Source organism: Elgaria multicarinata, chromosome 8 (genome assembly GCF_023053635.1).
Source record: "Elgaria multicarinata webbii isolate HBS135686 ecotype San Diego chromosome 8, rElgMul1.1.pri, whole genome shotgun sequence".
Lineage (NCBI taxonomy): Eukaryota > Metazoa > Chordata > Lepidosauria > Squamata > Anguidae > Elgaria > Elgaria multicarinata.
This window is the reverse complement of record NC_086178.1, coordinates 82,567,812-82,584,763: the sequence shown is the minus strand read 5'-3', so window position 1 is coordinate 82,584,763 and position 16,952 is coordinate 82,567,812. Positions and strand designations below refer to the sequence as shown.

The 16,952-nt window shown below is 38.6% G+C and overlaps 1 protein-coding gene across 3 annotated transcripts in view; it reads left to right on the top strand.

Annotated features, from left to right (window-relative positions):
• Positions 1–16,952, top strand: part of IDE (insulin degrading enzyme) — a 72,432-nt gene that overhangs the window by 31,688 nt on the left and 23,792 nt on the right. For all 3 annotated transcript variants that reach the window (XR_010025736.1, XM_063132864.1, XM_063132863.1), the window contains exons 7-14: positions 77–239; positions 3,120–3,212; positions 4,320–4,411; positions 5,656–5,736; positions 6,876–6,979; positions 10,455–10,557; positions 11,803–11,925; positions 12,821–12,903. Coding sequence is in view for 2 of the 3 variants with exons in the window: in XM_063132864.1 (XP_062988934.1) it covers positions 77–239; positions 3,120–3,212; positions 4,320–4,411; positions 5,656–5,736; positions 6,876–6,979; positions 10,455–10,557; positions 11,803–11,925; positions 12,821–12,903 (842 nt within the window). In the remaining variant the exon portion in view is untranslated. The remainder of the gene's footprint in view (positions 1–76; positions 240–3,119; positions 3,213–4,319; positions 4,412–5,655; positions 5,737–6,875; positions 6,980–10,454; positions 10,558–11,802; positions 11,926–12,820; positions 12,904–16,952) is intronic.

The following is a 16,952-nucleotide window of genomic DNA, read 5'->3' as shown; positions in this document are numbered from 1 at the left end:
GTGTGGGAGCTAAAACACTCCCCTATAAAAGCAAAATAATCTGATCTTCCTTTCTTTTTCTTTTTTAATTTCACAGCAACTTTACCAAGTGGTACCTATTAAAGACATTAGAAATCTTTATGTCACTTTTCCAATACCAGACCTTCAGAAGTACTATAAATCAAACCCTGGCCATTATCTTGGCCATCTTATTGGACATGAAGGTCCAGGAAGTCTTTTATCAGAACTGAAATCTAAAGGTAAGATTTGCAGTGATTTGACATTTAAGCGTTCAAACATATTATGAAGCTTTGGGGCAAATGCCTGTACAACTCAGTCCCTGAAAAATAGAAAGAATGACTCCCATACCAGCCTTCCCTAACCTTAAGATCTTCTATAGAGGCTGGAGAAATATGGAAGAAGCATGTGGAATGGAAGATGGCACTGGAAGAGAGCTCATAGCGGGAAGAGCCGTGATAGACTAGCAAGCCTAGTCTGAAGGGTTAAAATCAAGGGGAAGTCTGAGAGTCAGGGCCAGTGGACTAAGGAGTTAAAAGAGAAAAGGAGAGTTTGTGGTAGAAGTGCATTTTGGTTTGACAGTAAGATGCTAATTAACCAGAGTTTACCAATTCAGTGATCATGCCAAGCTATGCTTAAAGAAAACCAGGGAGGAAATTTGTGGGGACACTCTTGATTTCCGGACCAAGATCTGGCATGATTTCCAATTTCAGTCTTGGGCATCAAGCACTACGTCAATTCTCTTCTGAGAATGGGAGATGCAGACAAAGCTTCCCAGCTTGGACCCGGGTACAAGCTCTGGGCACTTGTAATGCTTGCCTCAAAGCCCTAAATTCCTCTTTGGACCTCTCCAGGGGGGGATCTACACTACTGCTTTTAAAGCGCTTTAAAGCACTTTGAAAACGTTTTGAAAACTGTATATGCAGTGTGTCCTGGGCCCAAACAGTTCTCAAAACTGTTATAAAGCGCTTTAAAGCACTTTAAAGCAGTAGTGTAGATCCCCCCCTGGTGGTATAGATGTGTCAAAGGCAACCAGATACCATGGAAAATTGTAAACTCTTAGGGCAAGAAGTTTTTCTACAGGGCTTGGGCTTCTCTCCACACATTAGTGGTTTTGCAGCTGCAACCTGTGAGCTCAGTACTTTGCACAGCTTGGAGAGGTCTCTACTGGCTGCACAAAGCTCTCATTTAACAGCCGGAAATTTTGGATGCTTGCAAGTGATCCCTAACTGTCAAATGTGGTGGTGGGTGATGCGCTCGAAGTTGGACTAGCTGTGATATGAGCCAAGGGATTTCTGAATTTTGGAGGGAAATGGCTTGCTTTATTCCAGAGCAAATCTAATGTAAGCCACAGGTGACTCACTCATCTCTAATGTGAACATAAATCCAAGTATTTACATATGCTTAGAGGAGCTGCGGCTATACTCTCTTTTTCTTTCCAGTATTTTTATACTGCAGAATTGTAATGAGAATTATAGCTTAATTTGTCTTGTCACTTTTCTGAGTCATGTACTGCAATCCTATGGATGTTTACACAGATGTAGGCTCCACTCCCAAGTAGGTGTGCCTAGGATTGCAGCTTTACATGCTGCTGGGGATTACTGTGGAAGTGGAAGTGGTAATTTGATCTGGTAGGCTTTTACAGAAAAATGTCAGCACTTCGTGAACATTTTCCTAACTCTTCATGGTTATCTTTTCTCGTAAATAAGTTCCCCTTCTGAAGGCACAGAGAAACAATGGGGAATTCTTCCAATGAAATTATCAAAGCCTTTCCTGTGATGGCGTATCATAGAGGAGAGGAAGCCTGGGAGAATTGTAGAAATTTATCATCTTATTTTGACACTTCCATATAAAAAGTGTCAATTTTTAATGAGCAAAAGTAGAACATGCTTGATGAGAGGGGGAGATATTGAACTGTAAGTTTTGTACAAATTTATAGCGCCTTAGCCCTTAGTGTTCCAAGGTAATGGTACTAATTTAACTTTAAAAAGAGAAATATACTCTCCGAAGGATTGGAATAAGTTTTTGCATGAAATGATATTGTTAAGGTTTTGCTTCCTTCCTGTTACTCCCTTACAATTATAAAAACTACCTGGTGATTCAGGTTCCCTACCCTGAAAAATACGTTCATCAAATAGTTATTAAAAGATATGAATCTGTGGTTATCCACCGTTGTTTGTATTACCAGGATTGTGTCTAAGAGAGACAAAGATGCTCAGATATCTTGATTAAGGAGCTCCTTGGAAGTGTGCTAACAGCATTGGAGCAGAGCAGTTCGATTAACACAGTCCTCCAAACCATGGATCTCAAATGAATTGTAGACTCGTAAATTCCTCCCTTCCCTCCTCTCCATTTCTTATTGAGCACTATCACAATATGTTGTGATGATCAGGAAATTATGCTTGCCCCTCAGAATCAGAAACCCAATTCAAACCACATTTAGCATCAAGAGGAAATGGAAGGTGAGAGGAGGATCATCTGAATGGAAGCTGTAAATCTCTAGAATTTTACTTGGATAGTAACCTATTATTTAACGTAGGGTAAAAACCGCATTTATGCTGGAGCAACTGCGATAACAGAAGTGGATTTCCCCACCCTCCTTCCCCTTCTTCAGGGGAGCAGCCTCTATAGCCCCCCAAAAGATGCTGTACAGAGAAGTAGGAGACCCTGCTCAATGGGGTGAGCTGTGGTTTAATGGGAAGGGGGAATCCCCAAAAATCAAGTTGAGGGATGTTACGCAAATAAAGCCCTTCCTCTTCTGAAGATCCCGTTGTCACCTTAAGGGAGCAATCCTATGTCCCCTAGGTTGTTCATTTTCTTGGGTCCAAGCTCATAGACAGGGCTCCACTTCCCTGAAGCTTCTGCTGGACTGGCAAAAGCGCCAGCCTAGCTAAAAGGCACCTGCTGCCCTACTTACGAGTACCCAGGGTGCATCCCATAAGATTGCACCCTAATACACTTAATTTGTGTGCGTAAGCAGTCTCATTCTATCGATTCCATCTGTTTCTTTTTTTATATTATTATGTGATCGATATTAACCAAGTACACATACATTTGTGTTAACTTTGTAAAAACAAAAATTAACTATTCCTTGTGAATGTTAAGTATACTTTATTTCACAGGCTGGGTGAATACACTGGTTGGAGGACAAAAAGAAGGCGCTAGAGGCTTCATGTTTTTCATCATTAATGTTGACCTTACTGAAGAAGGACTTTGTAAGTGAATTCATTCTTTCATTTTGATGTGTTGGAGTTTAAAGCACACAGCTGCATATATCTCCAGGAATAATCTGTAGAAAACCCGTACTAAGGTAGCTATATCAGGGTTAAATGAGCTGGCTGCAGACTAATTTCCTCATTGCATACAATCTCAGAATTTCAGTTGGCTTGGCAGTGGGATTGTTCTTATTTTTTTGAGATTGTAGACAAATGACTCATGTGATCTTTCCCAATTCTATACATTTAAAAATTACTCTCCTGCTTCTAAATACTGCTAGCATTCACCCATCTATAACAGTTCCTGGCACATTTAATTTTTCTGAAAATATCAGATAGCTAGTTGCAGGATTTACTTTCCTTCCTGATCAGTAGCAGTGTTTTATTCTGAAGGTCATACCAGTGATTCTAAGACACAGTTCACACATAACAATAATTCATGGGTTGTTCAACCCATGAACTGTTGAGGCTGTGCAGGAGCAAGCAAACACACTGTCTCCTGCCCACTTGCCATTTCCACTTCGTATCTGGATTACAAAACAACCCAGGAACATTATTTTCATGACATTCGAAGCCAGAACTTTGTTTTTTCAAGGAGAAACCATGGATTAAAATTCTTGAACAATCCAGAGTTCCGGATTTTGCAAATCATGGAAACATTGTAATCCAGACTCGCATGGCTCCCAACAATTCATGTTTTAAATTGTCATTAAATTGAATAAATGAATTGCCATTACTTATGAACCAGGTCAAAATCTCTGAGAGTCTTTGTATATCAAGATTTTATAATGTGCATTGTTTACCTGCTACTTTATAACCTTGTTTTACATATTGCATATGAGGCAATAACAGTTGCAGAAGGGGTTATTTAGATTATGAAAGGGCATGGGAAGAGAAGGTTAAACGCCCTCTCCCACTTAACATTCAAAGCCGCTGTGTAGAGTTATTGTCATTAAAAAACAAACAAAATAACACCACGTACACAGGAGAGCCTAAGCCCAAATCTCCTGCATCACTTCTATTTTGGCCCTAAGAAAACTAAAAATACTATGTTTGTGTTTCTCTAAGAAATTGCTTACACGTGCCATCTTTCTTTCTTTTTTAAAGTACATGTGGACGATATTATTTTACACATGTTTCAGTATATACAAAAACTGCGTACAGAAGGACCACAAGAGTGGGTTTTTCAAGAATGTAAGGTATGAAATCTTTACATAATTATTTCTAGGAGGGTAGCCACGTTAGTCTGTTGCAGCAAAAACAACAGTTCACATGTAACAGCTAACTATGGGTTAAATAACCCATAGAGTGGCTCAGTTTGAACAACACGTTAGTCAACGCAATGTGAAAACTCCACTTGACGGTTGAGTTTCTAGGGGTTACTCCCCACACAACATGTTCTAACTACACCATTGTGTGACTCTGGGCTACCGTGGAGTTGAGTAAAATCCATGATGACATTTGATTGACCGTTCCTCTGCCCTCTCTCTTCCCCTGGTCCTCCCAATGGTATCCCATCAGCCATTGCTGCAAAAAAACCCAATCCCACCAGCTCTCCTAGAGCGGCACTCGCTCCTTTCACTGCTCTTGCCAGGGAACTCTGTACCCAGTGGGAAAAGTCAACTCAATGGAAAACTCCACAGAGCCTGCCGCACTACACGCAGGAACTCTCCTCTGCACAGCATGGATATTCTGTGTGGAGTGTTGTTGTTTTTTAAAAAAAACACCACTGTTGCGTGGAGTTTTCCCACCAGACAACGTGCTTCTCAACTGTGGTGTAAAACTCCACCATGGCATTCTAAAACCACCATTGATTAATGTGTTGTCTGAACTAAGCCAGTGTCTTACATGTGGTCACTCACTAAGAATGTAATATGGATTGACCCATTGTTGTATCTTAATGCACTAATACATGGAAAAATATTCTTCGCATCTCTTCAAGAAAAAACGTGTTGTGGGTCATTAAGTACAGCTCATCAGACTGCTAATAATTCTATTTTAATTGTAAAGGACTTCATGATAATTTGTTCAGAGGATAGCAGCCCTCTATTCTGTGAGTTGCAGCTCCTGGCCTTTGTTTATCTATCAGTGTAATTAGTTAAGGGTGCAATCCTATGTATGTTTAGACAGAAAAAAGTCCTGCAACTTCCAGCACCTCCAGCCAGTATGTCTAGCTGGAGAATGGTGGGAATTGTAGGACTTTTTCCTGTCTAAACGTGCATAGCATTGTGTCCTAAATCTGTTCTCTGAATTTCTTTATAATTCTGAATCGCATGTTTGCTTACTGTGCCCATTAAATATTTTCTAATAACTTAAGCCGTTTTCCAATTATTTTTTCAGATTTGATCAAATTAAATCTTATGTCCAAGCTCCATTTCCTATTATTTAATACTTTATTTACAATAAGCAGTATAGCACTGTAACTTTTTTTCTTTCTCTTTAGGATCTAAATGCTGTAGCCTTCAGGTTTAAAGATAAAGAAAGACCCCGAGGTTATACATCAAAACTTGCAGGGATGCTGCATGTAAGTTAATGGGTTTTTATTTTTGGCTGTTTATATTACTAAATGTAGTGTATGGTGTTAGACTTCATTTAAAGTTAGAATATTTCGTAAGATTTATGAAACGTTTCAACATTAATAACACTTATGGAGAAAAGCCCTCATTTTGAACCTGAAGTGGTCAAATGAAGCTATGTACTCCATCCATGATAGTCAATGAAATCCAGAAGATGTCTAGTAATGTATTGATATGTCACACAATTTCCTCTGTAAAGAGTGGTGATGATATGGTGCTTCCTGAATAATGCTCTCATACTGTAAATAGTTAAGTAACGTTGGTGGAGCTACTTGCAACGTCTGGATTGGAACCCAGAGTTATGCTGGGTATGGCGGAACAATTTACACAATTCCTTTTTTCCAAGCCTAGCTGACGTGATTACATCTTTACTTGCTTAATTAGTATGTCTTTTACAATGAATTGAAATGCTTATTATTTAACGAGCTTCCTTTACTTACCATACTTACCTGGGGCCCGATCCTAAAGAATATGTTGTCTTATCCAACCATAATCCTATCAGGTTTTACGTTATCCTTTAATGTCTTCAGTAGTGAGAGTTTAAGATCTAAACATCTAGGGAGAACTGTATAGTGGCCTTGATTAATAAGGTCTCATGTAGACATGAAGGAAACTCCCAATTTCAAAGCAGCCTTGAGGACATGTGCTTGCTTCTACATCCCTTTTCCCTTTCCAGAATGCATAAATACTGAACTCTTTTCTTTCTTTTGAGAAGATAGTTAATATACTTTAGAATGCTCTTAGAGTTCCTGAAACTAGGTTTCTTGGCATATTACAGAATTCGCATGTTTACTGAGCGCTTACTTCTATTCTCTGCAAAAATATCCTCCAGGGGTCAGCATTTGCTGCTTTTTATCCTTTATATTAAGGATGTGGGTATTCTTAGAATGGAAGGCTTATGCTCTGAACTGTTAATAGCATATCTAAATGACAGTTTTCCTTTTATGCGGTCTTGGTGAATGTATTTTTGACAGTTATTCCTTCTATGCAATCTGAGTATTTTTAGCTATTTAATATTATGCAGAAAGCTTTTGCTGTTTGATCCCCTTTGATTTTTATTAAAAATATAACATTTCATTTATTTTAGTACTATCCTATAGAAGAAGTTCTTGCAGCTGAATATTTACTTGAAGAATTTAGACCTGATTTAATAGAAATGGTATTGGATAAATTGAGGCCTGAAAATGTCAGGTAAGCTGACCTATTTTGCTGTATCATGGTGTATTATATTAATTGAGATTGAAACATTGTGCTGCTTAACACTGTTAATGAATCAAAACTGCATTAAATCCAAAATAAGAAAACTTAACAAACACACCCTCCTCCCCTCTCACATGAGACTTCTTGCTCTGTGTCCTGCTAACGATAGTTTGTTATGATCTCTGAATCAGCAAACTATGGTTAGTGCTTGCCCTCCAATTCAGACTCAGAAAACATGATTTGAAGTAAGTTCCTGATTTTGGTTTGGAGGGCATAATTAACTGATTTGGGAATCTGGGGAAATGATAGTTAATGCTGAATAAGAAAATGAGAGGGGAGGTGTGCTTGAGTTGAAAAGAGGATCTGTGTTGTAGTTTTGAGGATCATCTGAATTGAGACCAACACTTCTACCGGGGTAAATATGGGTATGTGTGAACTCATTCTTCACTGTTTTGCTCTTCTTGATAGTCAGTCTAGAGGAAGCAATTCCTCGTGTTTCATTTGTAGGTTCTCCGCAGTCTGCCCCAAATTTAGATGAAAATGTCACGAGACTTGAGCCTCACTTTCGCCTCTGTTCTCAGCCATACTTACGTAGTGTCTTGATTTGTATTTGACTACGATGTCATGCCTACTTGTTGCAGAGAGAAAAGCACAATTGTTCACTGGCAATAGAAAAGTTGTTTTTTTAAATTAGTGATTAGTGAATTTATATATGGAATGAAGTTTATATTGATCTTGATATTATGGTAAATACCATAGTCATTTTAGTTCCACAATTCATGTTATAATGCTAGACTTCCAGCCTTTGTCTAAATAATTGACTTTTTTTTGCTGAAGCCATGATTCTGTGGGAGTGCATACTAGAAACACTTAGATAAGCAGTGTTCTCTCAATGCCAGTGACAGAATTGTTACCATAGAAACTAATTTCAATGAGAAATAAAGCTTCCTTCGTACTATTGTTTTGTGCCTTGTATTCATACATAACATGAAAGAAGGCTGTGTAGGAAGCTTCATTTATAGCACAGAATCTTCCATGTTGAGATATTATTTGGCATCCAAGAACAAGATTAAAATGAAAAATGCTAGTTCTTTCTGTCTCTGGTTCAGCTTTAGCCATTGTTTTAAGGTTTTGTTTACGCTAAATGTTCAAATTGATAAGTGTTCCATGGATCTAACTGTCCTGTATTCTTCTAATTAACTACTAGTTGGCTTTGAGATGGAGAACAGTGTTGATAGTAAATGTTTCCCTTCAGGTATAATTGGCCATAGAGATGCTAATTACACTTGCTATTTTACATTTATTTTTCCTCTTTATCAACTGGAGAAATCAACAGCAGCTCCTTACTAAGGAAATGTTCTTTAACATTTTAGTCAGTATGAAACTTTGAAATCTGTTAAAAGCAGTTAGAAAGTTTGGATTGGAATATTGCAGAGAGCATGACCAGCAAAGCAAATTGTGTTGTCCTATTCGGTCATGGATGACATTTTGTAAGGCCTGATCTTTTCCTTCCTTCAAATATCTAATATTGATTCATAAATGCTAGAAAATGAATCTAGGAGCAGTGTGAGTGTATTATAAGCTTCTAACTTCTGGAAACAGGAAATTTTGGAATGGTCAAAATATTTAAAATGAGTTGTCAAACCATACTCAGTCTTCAGTGGTCTTTTTCAGTGTTTAGTATATACTAGTACTTACACTCTTTGGCTTTTTCTCTTTAACAAACTAGATCATAAAGCAAATTATTACAGCAACTTTTTAAAGTGAGTGTGGTCGACAGTTCCCTGTTTGGTCCTCTACTCCACTTTCCCTTCCACCTGTTCCTGCTACCCGTTGCTGCTCTCTTTTTGCTAGAAGCATGTGTATGCAGAAGCCATAGCACTTCCCAGCGTTTTCCCAGAGTGAAGGAAGCACAGAAAAGTGCTTTGATTGCTACGTACATGTGGTTTCTCTCCTGGAGGGAAAGAGAACAAGCATGCACACTCAGAAGTCCGTAGATCCCATTCTGAGAAGCCAGAATGTCAAGGGAAGGGCAGCATCTAAGTTTGGCAATGCTGTCTTCCTAGGCATTTTTATTTTTATTTATGCCATTTATAATATATTTAAGAGGATAAAAATTAATTAATGACTATTTGTAGTTTGAATGTTTTTCTGCGTTAATGGCGTTTGATAGAAATCAATTCTCTCTGCCTGTATTAAATAGTGTAAAATGGTTTCTTGATATTACTGCAAGTTCAAAGCATTCTTTCTTATGTTGCAAAAATAAAATAAAATATCAGAATAACAAGGGTTCTATTAGCATAACTCTTTTAACATAGTTACGTATTGGGTGACTTGCTCTTTCACAAACAGGTGTTCAAAAGGAGTGTGCAAATACAGAATAAGACCTACAAAAATTGATGAAGTCATATTTCTGAATGGTATTGCATTCCCCTTGAAGGAACAAGTTTGTAGCTTGGGGGTTCTTTTGAATCCATCTCTTTTACTTGTGGCTCGGGTGGCCTCGGTGGCTCGGAGTGCCTTCTACCAGCTTTGGCCGGTGGTCCCTATCTGGATGGGATAACCTGGTATCAGTAATCTATGCTCTAGTAACTTCCAAGTTAGATTACTGCAATATATTTTACATGGGGCTGCCCTTGAAGACTGTTCAGAAGCTGCAGCTTCTACAAAATGTGGCAGTCAGATCAATAACTTGGACTAGAAGTACAAAATTGGCAGCCAGATTAATAACTTAGACCAGAACTACATAAGAGCAATTCTGACCCACTTGCCTTGGCTGCCTGTATTCTTGCGAGCCCAATTCAAAGTGTTGGTTTTAACCTATAATGCCTTACACAGCTCAGGACACAAAATCTGATGGAACACCTCTCCCAAACTGAACATACCTGGAAACTACAATAAACTTAAGTGCCCACCCCCGAGTGCCACCTCTGAGGGAGGCTCGGAGAGTGGCAGCAAGAGACAGGGCCTTTTCAGTGGTGCCCCCCAACTCTCCTCACCTCATTCAGGCCCGCCTGGCACCAACACTGTCATTGTTTTGACGCCAGGTTAAGACCGTCCTCTACTCCCAGGCATGTTATGCCATTTGATGGGGCATTTATGCCAGTTATCTGAACAGGACTAGTATTCTATTGAAACTGTTTTTGGCTGTCTAAATTGTTTTAAATGTTGTATATTTATATCTTATGCTGCATTTTATTATCATACTAATTGTTGTAAACTGCCTATTTATTTATTTATTTTTATTTATTTATTGCATTTTTATACCGCCCAACAGCCAAAGCTCCTTGGGCGGTTCACAAAAACTAAAAACATTCAAAGTATAAAACACATTATAAAAACATGAAATAAAATACACATTAAAAACTGATTAAAAACATATCATACATAATTAAAACACCTAGAGAGCTTTGTCTATTGGGCAGCATAGAAATGATGATGATGAATGTTTTGATTTTATTTTTAGGGTTGCAATAGTCTCTAAGTCTTTTGAAGGAAAAACTGATAGAACAGAACAATGGTATGGAACCCAATACAAGCAAGAAGCAATTTCTGATGAAGTCATTCAGGTGTGCTAAGAAAATTGGTAGTGTCTCATTTTTGAAACCAGTCCCAAATATGTCACCTTCTATTTCTGTACTGTTGCAAAGGAAGCTTTTTCATCTTAAAACAGCAACCATTGCTAAGTATTGATTGCATAACTACATTGCATCAAAGGAAATTATCCCCAAATGTGTAATCAGAAATATTGTAGATTCCACTCAAATAGATGGGATTGTAAACAGCTTTATTACAGTGGGTTGGCCATATTAAGTAAATGTTTGAAAAGCTACACTAAATATTTGTTCATTAACGTTTCCACTCTTTAAATGTTTAGGCCATCTGACAATGTCTATTAAAATAACTTTATTCTATCAAACACAAAGAATATTTTTTGCTGATAAATGAGATGGCCACAGGAAGGAAGCCTCTCTGGATGTGATACACCCCAGTGCAAGAAACTGACAATAGAAATTGCACCACAATTCTATCGATTATTTGAACATTTTGAATATCACTGTCTTGCTTAGCACTGATGTAGTGGAACATCCAGCACTGTACATGCGGAGCCTTTGTTAGAAAATAATAATAAATATCTAACTGATCAGCTGTTTGGGGGTGGGGAAGCAGGCGTGAATGGATTTAACCCTCCAGTTCATCTTCCATACATCCAGTTGTTGAGATTTTAGTTTTTAAAGGAGGACTCTATGCTTGCAGCTCCAGTTGTTGGATCTGAAAAGGAAACCATGTGTGCACCACCTAGTTGTGCATGCAATTCCCCATGTAGCTACCATTGCACATGCAGAAGCCTGTTTGCAATGCCCCAGAAGGATTGGAGAATTTGTGTAATGTATCATCAAGTAAAACTAACACTGAGAAACAGCCGCTCACATGGTGTTGGATATTGCATGAAGCATTTCATAGTAGTTTGACATGGTAGCTGTAGCATGTAAACTGGTCCTTAGTTGACACATGTCCTATATTTTCTGTAACATGGTTGAAAGGAAAACCTAGATGTGTTATGTAGACTGCAAAATATCACGTGTATCAAACAATCCAGTACATTAGTATCATAGAACAGTAGAGTTGGAAGGGGTCTATAAGGCCATGGAGTTCAACCACCTGCTCATTGCAGGAATCAATGCAGTAACCATGATTTTAAGTCATAATATTGAGGAAGTGGGATTATAAGTATTTGGGAAAGATATCCTTAGCAAGGCACAATTGCAACATGGTTTTTAATCCGGCCACTGAATCTTACACTTTTCACATAGAAATGGAAAAATGCTGACCTTAATGGGAAATTCAAGCTCCCAATGAAGAATGAATTTATTCCTTCTAACTTTGAAATTCTACCATTAGAGAAGGATGCACCACAGTACCCTACTCTTATTAAGGTAAGTACATGTCTTCTATATTTAATAGCAGTGGGTGGAATTTCTACAATTTGTACCATTATTTTCCTAGGTGATTTGAAAGGTTAAGGTTAATTAGTCAAAAAGTAAACCTCTTATAACACTATTTTAACAATATTCTAAGAATAGATTCTAAGAATTTAAATGTGGTTTTAAGAGATAATTAGCTCTTGTCAATAATTTGCAGTTTTGACGGTTTTCTTTTAATCTTAAGTAACATTGGAGCCGAAGTTCTAAGCGGGGGCTGAAATATGAACTTCCCCTGTTAGAATGACTCACTCTTATATGCCACAAGCCCAGCCCCTTCCAAATGTGGGCATTGGCTTACATTGGGCTTCACCCCATCAACAGCATTGCTACCAGTTAGCCCTCCTTTTGTCCCTGTCCCCAAACCTACCTGCCAATGGTGCAATCAAGTTAAGCATGAGTTTAGTGAAAGAGAGTCCCACAGAGCCCAGAGGCCTAATTCTCCACCCCCATCATAATCACCAATGTAAGGGCATGAGCATATGTGTAGGCAACATGAAGGAACATTATAAGGAATGGGAGTTCTGTACATCCTTCCCAAGTCTCCATCTACCTCTAAGGTCTGCACCTCCAAGATGAATGTGAGTTGGGGCAATGGGAAAATGCTATTGAAAGATTAAGGTTATTTAGCCAAAACTAAGCTCTTTGTAAGACTACTTGAACAATATTTGAAGAATAGATGGTAAAAATGAATGAAAATAACCCCTTTGGGATTAGTTTTACAAGGGTGCTGCACCCAAACTCTGTTGGAGTGAGCCCTGTATGTTTAAAGAGTATAATCAGACTAAGATGATCAAAATACGCTTTTGTAATACAATATAACAGAAAATTTATGTTTTCTGAAATACAGGACACCGCTATGAGCAAGCTGTGGTTCAAGCAAGATGACAAATTTTTCCTACCTAAAGCTTGTCTCAACTTTGAATTTTTCAGGTATGCAATTATTTTTGTCTTTAAAATGTGTCATACTAAACTGATTTTTTTTCATTTAACATTTTCTTCATTTTAGACAGGCATAAGGTTGCTACATTTTTATAAGCAAGATTGTCAGCCCCCTGCATTCTATATGTGCATCAATGGGCTTTTTTGTGTACAGGTTTCTCCTGGCTGAAAAACATCATTCAAGAGCTGATCATGGGGAGCAGATGGATGGATTCAGTCCTCCCTACTCTTCCTCCCACCCACCCTGAACAGATCATTGGTGATACTGCATGGCTAGAGCTTTTTTGCCCATGGATTATCCAGCTAATACAAGTACTTCCATACAGCTGTAACTGGATGGAAGTACTTGTATTAGGTTTATTCATGCACAGCACTTACCATACTGCAGTTCTGACAGTCACATTTTCTTTGGTTACCACTCGGGATTTTTCCACCCTCAAAGATTTATTCCGCGGGTTTTGTTTTATTCATTGGGCCCCAACTTTCCTTTTTGACGTTCGATAAGTTCACTATTGTGCAAATTTAGTACCTTTAGGTTAAGGTCAATATGCCATGTTGGTGATACAATAAAAGCTGGTCCATGCAGTCCTTAGACAGTTTCCTGCTATATTTCTTCTTGAACTGCTAAAGTTATTTTATGTGGTGGCTGCATCTCTCTTTTGGGGGTTTTGCAGCAAATCCTGAAAAATTCAAAACTAATCCCTGTATCAATACTGATACAGAAGCTCAAGTATCTGTGACAAATAACTCAAGCCCTATTTGAATATTCTCCTTCAGCTGATTGTAAGTGTCCTCTGCCCCAGCTGCTGCTTTTGTGCCCTTGCTGTCCACGCATTGGAAGTCAGGGGTATTGTGCGAATGGGAAGGCCCCACTCTTCCCATACACACAATTACAATTGCATGAAGGGGAAAGACTGGATAGTGCTTCACTCTCCTCTCCCTGCAATGTTCGTAGCAGCTTTGGAAGTGTGTCTAAATTTCTTGTTTTTTTTTAAAAAAAAAACAGCACATGAAAGAATGAGTGAAAATATTTCTACAACGGCACAAATTATGTGCTGCAAAAGAACTGTATAATGTGCCATGAGATTTAAATTAATGAAATATTTGGAAGTCTCTGTCAACCCCAAATTCCTGTTGTGTGTTTGCATTTTCTGGTGTTGCCTCCTTATCTCTGCTGAGGCATGTAATTCTGTTGTGTGTCCGCATTGCTTGTTATTGGACCATTACAGCTATTCCCAATGCAGAGAGGCAGTGGAATTATCCACCTTCAGAAAGATCTTCCTGTTTTGTCTAGTGATGGGACATTCAATTCAGAATTGTGCTTACCTAGTACAAGCTATTTTCTTTTAAAAATAATAATAATGAGGAAATACTTTCCCCCCATGCCCAATTTGGAAACTTATTGTGCTCTCCATTTGATGTCAGGCACTCAATCGGGCCCAAACATCTCTCTCTCTCTCTCTCTCTCTCTCTCTCTCTCTCTCTCTCTCTCTCTCTCTCTCACACACACACACACACACACACACACACACACACACACACACACACCATCTATGAGCCCCAGAACCTTCTGTGTTAGAGTCAACAACAGCTAGGACGCCTCTCTGGAAAGCTTCCATTCTCCCTGGTGCTTTGAGTGCTGAAACAGAAATGTCACAGGCACGAGGAATGCTAGGATATGTAGTTTTTCCAAAGCTTGGTGTTCAGCTGAGATGTCAGATGCCCTGGAAATCAAATCCCAAAGATTGAGCAGTACATGGCCAGAAGCCTGATTAACATTCTGAGCTTGAGAACTTCTTAACTCATAAGCGTTATCAGCTCAAGGTATTTGTATTATCAATCAGATAAACACAAAGTTCAGCAAATCTATAGTTGCTATAGTATAAACAAATTTCCTGTTAATGCAGAAGCATACATAGCAATTTACAACTTTCAACATGAATTCAGCATAAAATAAGTAACTTCAGTGTTTGCATTTAATATCAATGTTCATTAATAAACTAATTTCGTGTTAGTTCACATGCTTTCCATAAAATCAAAATGGGAACAAGATACTGTTTAGTCTGTAAGCAAGTTAGTTTTATTACTTGTTTTAATGTGTTTGTTTTTTAAAGAAATATGGGGTGGGCAGTTGGATTATAAAATATTGTAAAATGATCCTTTCTGTGTTAAGGGAAATACATTCTTTTCAGAACTTTACGTATTTAAGTTGAAAAGGTTCCATAAATTGAGATCTCATCCTTTGCTGAGTCATCTTTGTTTTCAGCTTGTGTTGGGTCCGTTTGCTACAAATAGAGAAGAAGTAGGGGAAAACTGCAGGGATTACAGGAAATACACCAGTTGGATTGGGTATGGACTAGAATGGGTATGGACTAAAGAGAAATGGTTCTGGAGTGAGGGACAGGATCTTGTGAATGTTGTGGGCAAGTGTGTTTTCTACTGTTGATTTTTTAAATTATTATTATTATTATTATTATTATTATTATTATTATTATTTGTATCCCACCTTTTGCCCAGTACTGGGCCTCAAGGCGGCCGAATCACACCATCCTATCCATGAACTCCCAGTTGGGAAAACACTTCTAGTTCTTACTGTAACAAAATGCTTCCACCCACCCAACAGAACTAACTTCTTAGGCAAATCTAGTCTTCCTCGTGGGCCCAGGGAGCACATTTCTGCATGCATTGCAACCTAGAACTGAGCAGGGGCAAAGATATGCTAGGAGAGGATTAGGGGTATCACCATTTTAACTTGGATCTAAGAAAGGAGTCACATAGCCTGGTACGTAGTGGCTATCTGGATCCAGCAATCATCACATGGCTTCGGGATCCAAGAGGCCATTGTATGCTTAGCCTATTAAGCCCCTTCCAGTTCCCACCTCTGTGATGCAACCTGTTGTGGCAACCCCACCCCCAACCTTTGTAAGGACTGTATCACCTCCACCTTGGTTTGCCCTTCTGGCAATCATCCCCTTCTGCAGAATGGCCTTAGCTGGACCTTTGACATGGTCTGACACGGCAGCGATGGGCTGCTATGGTTAGGAAATGGCCTGCTACATAGATATACACATAGCATGATCATGGCATAGGTGAACTCCACACATGTATTGTCATGGTGGCAGAATCCTTTTGTACATGTGGAACCTCTTTCCCTTATCTTCTCCATGTACAGGGTAGGATCATGCCCGCTGTCAGAAAAACTGGCATGTGACATCTTTCAACTTCATCAGTCACATCAGTGCAAAACTAACCGATATTGAATATGAACAAATAAGAAATTTTATATAAGTAGACATAGTATAACTTGGTGAATTTGTATAGGATTGGACTAGATTGCACAAGGCCTTTAGGCTCTTTTCCCATGGATTATAGAGTGAATGGGTGAAGCGCCACATAGTAGCAGCAGAGGGCTGCATTGGTAAGGAGAAAAGCTGTGGCGGATAGATAATTTTGCCTATTGGTCTGTATAATGTTAGTTTTGATTTATCTAGGAGCCCACATGAATTTCAGTGTAATCCTGTATATGTTTGCTCAGAAGCACGTCTCACAGTGTTCAGTGGGGCTTATTCCCTAATCTAATGAATATGTTGCCATGATACTTGGAATGGGGATGGACTGTGTCCAGAAGATGACTCCAAAAATGTGTGGTTGAAAATGCTATATCCCATTTCTGGTGTAGGTATACGATAACACTACGATAACAACTGAATGAAATAGAACTGCAGAATTGTCCAGTAAAATCATACACTGATGTTCTAATCCTATGTACACTTTCCTGAAAGTAAGGCCCATTGAGCATAGTGAGACTTACCCCTGAGTGCATGCATAGGATTCCTTTGCGCATCAGAAATAATTGTGTGAGGGACCAGTTGTTCCACCTGATTTAAAAAATAATAATCTGATTTTTCTTGAAAATGAGAGAGGGAGGCATAGATATTTTATGTAACAGACTAGAGATATAGTGTTATAACATATTGCTCTTTGAAGCATTACCATGTCTCAGAATTTCCCCCCTCTTGATTATGCCGAATATTGTGTGA